General features: G+C 52.2%; 2 protein-coding genes across 2 annotated transcripts; both read left to right on the top strand.

Moving 5' to 3' along the window:
• Nucleotides 1–2,572: 2,572 nt before the first annotated feature.
• On the top strand, nt 2,573–6,171 carry CDSN (corneodesmosin). Its single transcript, XM_032847269.1, has 2 exons — nt 2,573–2,700; nt 4,618–6,171. Exons 1-2 carry the CDS (start codon nt 2,616–2,618, stop codon nt 6,117–6,119), a joined length of 1,587 nt encoding a protein of 528 aa, XP_032703160.1. The 5' UTR covers nt 2,573–2,615; the 3' UTR covers nt 6,120–6,171.
• Nucleotides 6,172–9,547: 3,376 nt separating this feature from the next.
• CUNH6orf15 (chromosome unknown C6orf15 homolog) lies at nt 9,548–10,910 on the top strand. Its single transcript, XM_032847259.1, is given in 3 exon segments — nt 9,548–9,663; nt 9,873–10,226; nt 10,229–10,910. Coding segments are annotated over 3 exon segments (1,002 nt in total). The 5' UTR covers nt 9,548–9,575; the 3' UTR covers nt 10,789–10,910.
• The last annotated feature ends 715 nt before the right edge of the window (nt 10,911–11,625 follow it).

Below are 11,625 nucleotides of genomic sequence, written 5' to 3'. Positions count from 1 at the left end.
GTGTCCCTCCCCTGCCCTCCTCAGCCCCATCTGCTTCAGAGTTTCACTGCCTGAGCTGAGAGAATGGTGAACGGTGAGTCGAAGGGACATAGTAGGGGAAAGCATAGCAGAGCAGAGAGGATTCCAATAAGAAACAGGGAAAGTGGAGGGGAGCTGGGAGGGCCCATATGTGGGCAGATGTGTGCGGTGGATGGAGAGGACAGGAGGAGGACTGTGCTGTAGGGCAGCCTGTGGGTGGCTGGAGATCTAGAGAGAGACCCAGAGAGATTGTGCCTCCTCCAGCCCTGGCTGTCCTGGCCAACAGCTGACAGCATCTGGGAGGAATGAGAGGAAGAAAACAGGACAGATGTTGCCTCCTCTGTTTGTGCTGGAAAAGAGTATCCCACAGGCCTTGCAGGTCCTCCCCTTCTCCCCACCCACAAGGCTCCCTGTGCCTCTTCTTTCGGGCACGCCCCTCCCCGCTCCCAGCCTACCCCCCAACCTCCTCCTCCTGGAGGACCAGCGCCAGCCCAGTGGGCACAGGAGTCTATGGAGGGAAGAAATGTGGCCAGGAGAGGCACTGGGGGAATGGACATCACTTTCAGTAACACCCCTGTGTGCATGCTGGTCGCTGCTCCTAGGTCTGCTGGGCTGGAGACTCTAAAGAGAGAGCCTGGGGCTGTGGAGTGAGCCCTTCATGCTTGCTGTCCCCCAGGGGAGGAACCAGATAGGACCCTGTGGGGACTTCATCTGCTAAGCGCCTGAGCCAGGAGGGCTATGCCCGTAGTCCCATTAAATCTTTCTGATAACCTCCCATTTGATCCTTACAACTCCCCTGTAAGGCAGGCATGATTTAAAAGATCTCCATTTTACAGAGGAGGGCACTGAAGTTCAGAAAAGTTTGGAGACTTGCCTGAAGCCAAGAAGTTAGCTGAGACTTGAGCCCAGGGCATCCTGATTCTAAAGCCAGTGTTTTTGTTTTTCTCCCACTGCATCAACCCTCTTTGGGGGACACCATCCCATGACCTCCTCTTACCATAGCTCCCAGCCCCTCTTCCTTCCTGATCCCAATTTGAGTGTGGCAAAGTCAAGGACTAGACTAAATGGTAGTCACTAGCTGCACATGGCTATTTACATTTAAATCAAAATTAAGTAAAATTAAAAATTCAGTTCTTCTGGTTGGTCATATTAGCCCCATTTCAAGTTCTCAGTAGCCACATGTGGCCAGTGGCTACTGTATTTGGCAGCACAGATACAGAACATTCCTATCATCAAAGGAAGTCCCAAGGGCAGCATTGGGAGGGAGGGAAAGACGGGACTGGACGGGAGAGAGAGAATGGGGGAGGGCGGCCAAGGGCTGGGGCAGAGGCTGCCTTTGTGGGAACATATGGAGATGAGAGTCTGGATGAGGGGAGCAGGGTGGGGGAGGAGAAGAGGCAGCTTGACTTGACTCCCAGGCCTCTCCCTCCGATACTGATACTCTGGGCAATACTAGTGAGCAATTAATTGGCTGGGGTGGGGCCAGGGCCAAAGCAGGAGGGAGGGGAATGGGATGTAGGAAGACCTGCCTCCCTCCTGGCTGAATTCAGGACTCTAATCTGCCAGTCCTGCCTTTCATCCTTCTGGGGTGCTGAAGTCTGCCTGGCCCTCCTTTACCCCACTCAGCGAGGAGCTGGCTGCTTCCTGTCCCCTCATCCAGGTCGGGGAGCCAGCTAATGGGCTGCAGAGCTGTCACATTCCCAATTAGCCTCATTAGCCTCTGGCTCTGACTCCCACTGGAGTCAGGGTCACCAGCTGTTGGGGAGAGGCCGTGAGTGGCCTGTGAGTAACCTCAGACCCAGCTACGGCAGGGGTTCCCAGCCCAGGTCTCTTCCCCAGCTGAGGCCCAGCACCCTTCAGACTACTCCAGGAGCCCCCAGAAGGGAGAGGTCAGGCCGCTGGTATTTGGAATGCAGACTCCTAGCTGGCAAGAGGGGAAAGTCTCATTCATGGATGAAACATGTAAGAGGCATGTGGCAGGCACGAACGTGGGCAGTGACAACAGGGGGGTTCTGGGGGGTGGAGTGCAGACCCTTTGATCTGCAGGAGAAACGTGGGGACTGAGTGATGGATCCCAAGGAAAGGGGCAGATCCAGGGGCTGTGGGTGAGAAGCCAGGTGGCAGGGGTGGGGGGTCTGAGCAGGCACCTTGCTGTGGATGGGAAAGTTGAAGTGTCTGTGTCTGTGCATGGAAGGAGGGTGGGGAGTGGGACAGGCCAGCACAGGGGGAGGCAGGAAAGTGAGGAAGCCCGTGACGGGCTTGTGGTGAGAATGGCTGCCTGAGTGGGCAGAGGGCCTGGTTCCAGGTTAAGCAATGCAGAGCCATGGGTAGGCCAGTCAGGTGGCAGGAAGGTGGGAATCATTAAGGGCCCTGTGGCCAGGGGTTCCCCCAGCTGAAGCCTCCCCTGCCGCTGAGTAGGCAGATGCCCTGACTGATTACTTCAGCTCCTCCTGGCCACACCAAGTTGCCCTGGGCACCTGCCCCTCCACCTCCCCACCCCTCCCCACAGTGACTCTTGCCGAGAGAATGTCCAGCCCTGGCATAAAGGCCCTGGGTGTCCACGAGCTACTGTCAGTCAGAAGGCTGCACAGTCCAAGATGGGCTCCTCGCAGGCACCCCAGATGGGGCGTGTGGGAGGGCGAGGAATGATGGCACTGCTGCTGGCTGCGCTCCTCCTGCCAGGTAGGAGGCTGGGGGCCCTGGGAGCGGAGGCAAGCGGGGAGAGTTGGGGAAGAAGGATGCAGATAGCAGGTCAGAGGAGGCTGGCGGGATCTGGAGCTGCGGATGCTGGCAGGTGGGAGGAATCGCTGTCCAGGGAGAAGCCAGGAGAGGACCCAGCAAGGGGGAAGGGCAGGAGCTCTGGAGTCTGAGGGCTACTCCTCACTGCCCTGTCACCCCAGGCAAGTTACTTGAGCTTCCCCTCCACAGTTTCTGGAACTTTAAAACCAGGTTAATGGTAACAGCTAGCTCTAGTCAGATCTCAGAGTCTCAAATTAAATAATGTATGTGACAAGTGCTTTGGAAATTAGAGGGTTATGTAAGTGTTTGTGGTTGTTGTCATTGCTTTTGTCAATGATTAGAGCAGTAGAAGACGAAGACTCGATATTTAAGAGGAATAATCGTTACCATCTATAGAGTGTTTTTATGTGCCAGACATGATTCTAGCACTTTCCATTAGCACTTTTGATCTTTAGAAGAACCGTATGAGAGAGATTCATTATTCCCACTGTACGGGGAGGACACAGAGGCTTGGACAGGTCAAGAAACTGGCGGAAGATCACAGCTTAGAAAGCAGTAAAGCCGGGATCCAAACTGGGGCTGTGCTGTGGACCAGTGGGTATTTGCGGAAAACCTGCCCACGGTCCCACGAGGCAGAAAGCATGCTGTGTGCCTTGGGGCAAGGAGAAGGAGAGCAGGAACTCTCCATGAGTGCCATGAGGGGGGCTCTAATCTGCCAGGTGAGGGGGGCTGCAGGCAGAGCTGGGTTTGGTATGGAAGTGGCCACAGAGAACTCTTGGAGGAGAGAATGGGGACGTCACAAACTGAGGAGAAACTGCTGTTGGGGGACAGATTCAACCTCTCCTAATGTATAAACTAACGCTCAGAGAGGTTTAGTAACTTGCTGGCATGAAGCTCATCACACACTGCTTGGGACCTGAAGGCGGTGAGGTGGGCAGCAGAGGAAGAATGGGGGTATGTTGAGCCCGGGGTTAGAAGCAAAGGCTTGGTTAAGGAAAGAAGTGGTTCCACATCTGCCAGGGATGAAAAGGCGGGAGCGTGGAGGGCAGGTGGGTGGGCATGGCTGATGGCTGGGTGGAGAATGAGGGAAGCTGATAATGGTGGTGAGCCTTGGAGGCGGGTTTCATCCTCGTGCCCCTGGGCTGGGCTAGGACAGCATGGCTGGCTCAGGGTGCGGTGTCCTGTCACACTGTACCAGCAGGTTCTGAGGCGACAGTGGTGCCCCCACATCCTAGCCCCCACCCAGCTTTCCTGGCAGGGCCAGGACTGAGATGGGAACAGAACTCCCACTCTCTGCCCAAGCCTGGACTCTCCCCAGGAGGCTAGTGACAGAATCTCAGTCCTCAGGGACCCTTGCCTTTACCTCAGTCCCTCTGCCACCGGCTTCCTCTTTTCTCAGTCTCTTTTGCTACTTTTCCTTTCCTTCCCGGCCAGCTATTGTTTTGTCTTGTCTCCTCCTTCCATTTGATCCCTTAATCTCACCTGGGATGTCCCCCCTTAGGATGTATGCCCCATCTCGAGGAGTCTTAGTCTCCCCCACGCTCTGTTTCTTTGGGGTCCTTTCTTTTGGAGCCATGAGCCCCTGCTACTCCTCCTTGCCCTCTTCTTCTCTTCTAACACCTCCTCCTTTGGAGTCTCATTTTCTCTGTCCCCGCCCCCTTCCAGAACATTGAAATGGCCCTTCTACTGCCACCTCATTTTCCTTTACAGAGAACAGTCAGTTATCACTTGCTCTTCCACCCCAGACTCTCCCTGGGCTCCTCTCGGGAGAAATCAGAAGCAGATGACTGAGATGGGCTTGGAAGCTGAGGGAGGAAGCCAAGCCACTCTGGCCCTTACTAACCACTCCTTCCTCCCCAGGGGCCTTGGCTAAGAGCATCGGGAGCTTCTCAGACCCCTGCAAGGGTTCGCGTATCACCTCCCCCAGCGACCCCTGTTTCACTGGGAAGAGTGGTTCCAGTAGCTTCGGTGGCCACAGTAGCTCCAGCAGTTCCAGCAGCTCCATTTCCAGTTCCAGTGGCTCCAGCAGTGGCTCTTCTGGTGGCTCCAGTGGTTCTGGTGGCCCCAGTGGTTCTGGTGGCTCCAGTGGTGGCGCCAGTGTCTCCAGTGTTGCCCAGGGTGGTTCTTCAGGATCTTCGTTATTTAAGCCAGGAACAGGGTATTCCCAGATCAGCTACTCCTCCGGATCCAGCTTCTCCCAGTCGGGAAGCAGCAGCTCCCAGTCAGGAAGCAGCAGCTCCCAATATGGAAGCAGCAGTTCCCAACCAGGATCTGGCTTGGCTCTACCAGACAGTGATGGCTCTTCCCGCTTAGGCTCTTCCCAGTCTGGAGGCGGCTCAAGCTCATCTGTTTCCCAAAGCTCTTGGATATCCAGCAGCAATGGCCAAAGGGTCAACTCTAACCTACGCCCCTGTAATTCAGATGTCTCTGACTCTCCCTGCAGTGGGGGGCCTATTGTCTCCCATTCTGGCTCCTACATCTCCAGCTCCCACTCTGTGTCAGGAGGTCAAAGGCCAGTGGTGGTGGTGGTGGAACAGCACGGCTCTGGTGGCCCTGGAGGGGTCCAGGGTGCCCCCTGCAACAGTGGTGGCCTTCCAGGAAAGCCCTGCCCCCCCATCACCTCTGTAGACAAGTCCTACGGCAGCTATGAAGTGGTGGGTGGCTCTTCTGACAGTTATCTGGTCCCAGGCATGACCTACAGTGGGGGCAAAATCTACCCTGTGGGCTACTTCACCAAAGATAACCCCATCAAAGGCTCTCCAGGTGTCCCTTCCTTTGCAGCTGGGCCCCCCATCTCTGAGGGCAAATACTTCTCCAGCAATCCCATCATCCCCAGCCACAGCTCTTCTAGTTCCAATGTCTACCAGTCGGGATCTTCCTCAGCCATTGTGTTCCAGCCAGTGGGCTCTGGTGGGGTCCAGCCCTGTGCAGTTGGCTCTAAGGGGCCCTGCTCCCTTTCGAGTTCTGGAGCCCACAGCAGTTCTAGCATTTCCAGTAGTTCATCCTTCCATCCCTGTGGTGGTGTTTCACAGGGGCCCTGCTCCCCACCTGGCCCTGGCTCCTTCAGCGGCACCTCCAGCTCCCAAGGCAGTGGTAAAATCATCCTTCAGCCCTGTGGCAGCAAATCCAGCTCTTCTGGTCACCCTTGCATTTCTGTTTCCTCTTCTACATTGAGTGGGGGTCCCGATGGCTCTCCCCAACCTGATCCTTCAGCTGGTGCTAAGCCCTGTGGTCCCAGCAGCTCTGGAAAGCTCCCCTGCCGCTCCATCCGGGACATCTTGGCCCAAGTGAAGCCTCTGGGGCCCCAGCTAGCTGACCCTGAAGTTTTCCTACCCCAGGGAGAGTCACTTGACAGTCCATAAGTTAGCTTTTGCCTACATGCATGTGTGGGCATACACATGTATACACACACACACACACACACACACCCCATCTCTCAGTTGGGAGAACACCAGAGGCCCAGGCATGGAGTTAGCTCTGTTTGCCTCCTTCCCAAGAGAGTTGCTCTATTTCCTCCATTGCTCCAATATGGCAGACTCCCCTTATCGCCTCTTTTTTCTTCAACTCTCCAAATTGTAGACTCCAAATTCCTTTCCCCATTCTCTCCTACTGCTTAGATTCCCCTTATACTGCAGTGCCCTCTCTGCTGGATAACCATTCCCTAAAATTTCCTCTGTCATTTATTTGAGATGGTACAATACATTAGCTAATCCTACCCATTCAGATTCCTGACTGGGAAACCCCTGAAATGTTCCATAGTAACTCTGGTTCCTGGAGAAGTCATCCTCCTTTTTACCTGTTTGCCAAATAAAGCAAAGTCCAAACCGTTGCTTGAAAGCAATGATCACTTTTCACTGACCTCTCTTTGCCATCTGGTCAACCAACATGGCACACCATGGGATTCTCACACTCCCAATTCCACTCCCACCCTCCACTACAGAGCTTACCACACCCTCTGTGAGTTCCCAACACTCCTTTTTGCCTCTCAAGGTTTCCATCTCAGTCCCCTGTCCTGGCTGCCACTTCCCTCAATGCTTAGACGCTTCCCTGTGTGAGGGAGACACCAGGATACCCTCGGACACTGGAGTAGGTTCCCTGCTCTCTCTGGACCCTGGACAGATGGTTCAATAAACTGTGTGAGCTAGATGCAGACTTTTGCCATCTTGGTGTCCTGGGTCTCACCTTAGGATCTACGTGATGCTCTTCTGTACCTCTAGAAATACCCATGTCCCCCCATTTTCACTCATAAGTTGGAACAGTATTTCTCTTATACTTTATAGCTCCTCCCACAAAGGAGGAAAATAATAAATATTTGTTAAACTGAAAGCAGAGGTTGGTCTCCAAGATTCTTCCTCACATTTCTCTTTCTCATTGCTCCAGGAAACCCATTCTCTCTCCACTCCCCATTCATCTAGGGTCTTCCCCTCTCCCTGTATGGGCCCCTAATTATTCCCCTCCCCACCCCATGCAGGCTCCTTCTTCTCTAATTTGCCTCATTTACTAGATGCCATCCTCTCTAGGAATCTGGGCATTGATTTCCTGGGTTTCTGGGACCCTTGAAACCTTGGGAAAGCTGGAATACAACAACCAGATCAGATTCCTGGTGACTGAGTGGGAGGGATCCCAGGTTGGTGTTGTTCTGGGAACTAGGGGTGGAGAGAGTAAAAGAGAGGTTGGGAGCATAACAGGGAGTGCCGCCGAGCATAGTGACTCAATAGCCTACATAAAAATGTACCAGCCCATAGCAGAACAGAGCCAAGTGTTCTCTCCACCTCCATACTCTAGCTGCCTCTGCTGCAGTTCTAAAGAGATCTGTGGGAGGTGAGAGGGCAGAGCACTCTAGTGGAGAAAGGGAGTTGTCTCCATGGGAGAAGAGAGAGAAAGCAGAGGGTGGGGAGGCCCAGACAGCTGTGTTCTGGGGAGGCTGAGGCCAAGGAAGTTCTCTTACCCCAGGAAGGGGAGAATGGGCTATGTTTGTCCCTTTAGGAAGGATCTCACCCAAAGCACAGGCCACCTCTCAGAACCTCTGCTTACAAAGGAATTTATTCCTACCCTAGGATCTAATCCATTCCCTCCTATTGAATGGTGTTAGCTGGTCCCAAATTTAGGGCTATTGTTGATCAGAAATGACCTGGCAGCTGAGCCAACCTGCAGGGTTGACTGAAGACAGAGAATGGCTGCAGAATAGTCCTGTCTTTGTCATCATTGATGAGTCACACTTGGCCCAGCATCTGACCTTGGACTGCTGCCAACGACACGCATCAAGTCTCTTAGAGGTTCCATGCACCACAATTGCAGGAGGGATACAGACTCTGATGTGGGGATTCCTCTAGGCTCTGGTGTGGTCAAGGTCAAAAGCTTTTACAAATCTGGTGGATGTCACTCAAAAAGGACTTTGCCCTCCACCGGCCAGTTCCAAAGAGGAACTCCCCACTCACCTAGTAGCTAGCAATCAGGGGCTGAGGATGAGGATGGAAAAGGAAAATCTAACAGCTTATTTTAGACTTCATGTAACCAGGGATGCCTTGCCTGGGTATCTCCTGGAAGCAACAGAAAAAACAAAGGCATTTATACACTTTTTATTGTAAAAAGTTCAAACATATTTACGAGTAAACAAAAGAAGTAATGAATCCCTGTTCTCTCACAACTCAGCTTCAAAAATTATCAATTCATGACCATTTGACTATAGCATTCAAACACCTTCCTCTACTGTGAGTTGGGAACACCTACTCCCTCTCAGTATATCTTATATTCTGTATATCCATTTGACCATCTGTAGTAGACTGAATGCTGTCGTCCTCAGCACCTCCAAAGATGTCCACATCATCCCTGGAACCCGTGAATATGTTAGGTTACATAGCAAAGGGAAATTACGGTTGCAGATGGAATTAATGCTGTTAGCTGACCTTAGAGAGATTATCCTGAATTATTTGGGTGGGTCAAGGTGTAATCATAAGGGTCTTTAAATGTGGAAGAGGGAAAAAGAAGAAAAGGTCAGAGTGGTGTAACATAAGATCCTCGGTTTCTGGCTTTGAATATGGAGGAAGGGGACCATGAGCCAAGGAAGGCAGGCCCCTAGAAGCTGGAAAATGCAAGGAAATGGATTCTCCCCTAGAGCCTCTAGAAAGAAACACAACCCTGGTGACTCCTTGATTTTAACCCAGTGAGAACTAAGACAGACTTCTGATCTTCAAAATTGTAAGATAATAAACTTGTATTGTTGTAAGCTACTAAGTTTGTGACTATTTGTTACAGCAGTGGAAGGAAATGAGTACACCGTTTTCTCTTAAGGATGGGAACCAGGTCTATTTCCTTACAGACAAGTCTCATTTGGGAGCAGCCTCTCCAATGGGGGAGGTACTTCTGCACTCCAGAACCCCTATAGGTTGCGTCAAGGTAAAGGAGCTATAGGGATGCATGAGAAAGGGGTGCTGGAAGAGGATGATCTGGATCCCAAAGAGAAAATGAAGAGAAGTGTTTCTATTGCTGAGAAGGAAATGAAGAGATTGGGACCCCAAAGGTGAAGGCCCTCATATGCTTGTTGTAGGGAGCCAGGGCAGGGTGGGACTGGCATTCAGTGATGAGCTATGACCCAGGACACCGGGTCAGGAACAGGTGGGGAACTTTAGGAAAGGAACCAGGGACGGAAACACCCAGCCTTCCTGGGACATTCAAGTGGCACCTGTTGCCACAGATTGAATTAGGAATGAGAGTGGAATGTACAGACTTATTATCTGCACAACTACTGGCTCATCTTGTTTCTGCTGCCCCCCCCCCCCCAAGAGGATAAAGGGCTGGCTGCCTTGGGGCAGAGAGAGATGTTAGAGCTGAGCAAGATGCAGGGCTGCACGGTGGGGAGCAGGGTTCCTCTGGGCCTGATTCTTCTGATCGGTCTTCATCTTCCAGGTATGGAGGTTGTGCCCAACCCTTGCCCAGGTAGAAACTGGGGGCCCCAGGGGAACTGGAATTGAGGGAAGGGGTAGAGGCAGGAGGGTCCCTTGGGTCCCTGGGGAAAATGAAGGGGCTGGAAGCAAAGAGAATCCAGGAATCAGGAAAGGTGGGCATTGGAACCAAATATCCAGTCCATTTGCTGTCTCCTCTTTCCTTTTCCTCAGGCTTCTTTGCCCGAAGCATTGGTGCAGTGGAGGAGAAAGTTCTCCAACACTTGGGAACCAACTTGCATCTGCTTGAACAACCTTCCTTGCCCAGCCACTCCAACTCCGAACTTCCTCAGCCCAAACCAGACCCTGGGCCAAATGATTTAACAAGGGTTCCTTTGAAGTCCAATGCTTCTCCATTAGCTGGCTTCCAACCTGCAGGTGGTTCTGGGGTTCAGAGATGGCCCCCAACTGGGGGGCTACCCTCCATGGATTCCTGGTCCTCTGAAGATCCTTGGCAGATAATGGCTGCAGCCACTGAGGACCACGTGAGGGAAGCGCTGCCTGAAAAATGGTCTTACCTTTCTGGTGCGTTGCCCTCCCTCTAGGCAGCATTCCTTTGCCCACAGGGCTCTCTGCACGCTCCACAGGCCCCAAACCCAAGGCTTCACTCCTCTACCAGGATTCCAAGTCTAGACGGTCACTTCATTCTAATGTGCTGGGAGCCCAGAGAGAAATCCTTGTTCAACACCCACCCGCTCTTAACAGGATTCGACAGCCATTTCTGCCTGGGGACCCCTGGGGAACCTTGAATCCAGGAGTGTCCTAGGGAGGTGGAGGTCCTGGAACTGGATGGGGAACAAGGCCCATGCCACAGCCTGTGGGAATCTGGGGTATCGATAATCAACACCCAAGTATTAGCTGTGGGGATATTAACCAGTTTCCAGGAGGCAGCTGGGGGAATATTAACCGGTATCCAGGTACCAGCTGGGGGGATATTAACCCATATCCAGGAGGCAGCTGGGGGAATATCCACCTACGCCCAGGTATTAATAATCAGTTTCCTCCCAGAGTTCTCCATCCTACTGGCTCTTCTTGGAATATTCCAGCTGGCTTTCCCAATCCCCCAAACCCTGGGTTACAGTGGGGTTAGGAGAATGAAGGAGGGGAAAACCCTAAGTTGGAAATTGAAAGAATGCAGTGTGAGCTAAATGAAGATTCAGTGAGTGTGTTTTCTAGCATTCTCTTTACTTTTCACTGCCTCTCCTGCTTCCCCCCATGCCAATCTCTAATAAAACACAAGTAGTTATTAAATTTGTTCCTTTGCAGTGTCTTTGTTTCTGGGTGCAAAGTGAAGTGAGTTTTGTCCATCCCCATTCTCTAGCCACCCTGTGTCTCTGTAGGGTCTCTAGGAACTCTGTCCCCTATACTTTGCAAAAGATCAAAGCCCAGATGTTTGAGGGTGGAACTTTATAGTCTCACCCTAGCCAGGTGGGAGAGCTGGTTCCAGAACTGTCAGCAAGACCAATTGAGATGGCACCTGTGACAGAAGGAAAGGATGAGATCCAAGAAGGTGGCCCTTCCCACCAGGGCCAAATGGGAAATGAATACCCTTTGATTCACAGAGGAACAGAGTCAGAGAAAGTCATTGCTTCTGCTTATCTTTTCGTCTCCGAAATGCAAGCTTCTTGGAAACAGAGGATGCATTGATCTCCTCCCTTATACGCATCACTTGGCACATTGTGCCCTAGAGAACCAAGACTGAACATTTGTTGAATGAATAGTAGACCTCAATGAATGAAGAAAGTACAAGAAGAAAGAAAAGGGAAAGAAAAACCTTGGAGTCAACAATCCTACTGCAGCTGCATTTTACACTTTATTCCCAAGGGATGGCACAGTCTCTTCTTTTGGTCACATAGTCGTCTCTCTCTGCCACCCTTTTGTTACCCTGGAGTTCAGCATCCTGCACAAAGTTGGAGTGAAGTGGGGA

Source organism: Lontra canadensis, unplaced genomic scaffold (assembly GCF_010015895.1).
Source record: "Lontra canadensis isolate GAN:19392208 unplaced genomic scaffold, GSC_riverotter_1.0 scaffold186, whole genome shotgun sequence".
NCBI lineage: Eukaryota > Metazoa > Chordata > Mammalia > Carnivora > Mustelidae > Lontra > Lontra canadensis.
The sequence above is the reverse complement of the archived record's forward strand: the minus strand, read 5'-3'. Positions and strand labels throughout refer to the sequence as shown.

Bases quoted from the DNA above. Each gene is read 5' to 3' on its own strand.
- CDSN (XM_032847269.1), top strand. From the start codon at position 2,616: ATGGGCTCCTCGCAGGCACCCCAGATGGGGCGTGTGGGAGGGCGAGGA. The intron at 2,701-4,617 runs GTAGGAGGCTGG...CTTCCTCCCCAG, and splicing joins GGCTGCGCTCCTCCTGCCAG to GGGCCTTGGCTAAGAGCATC.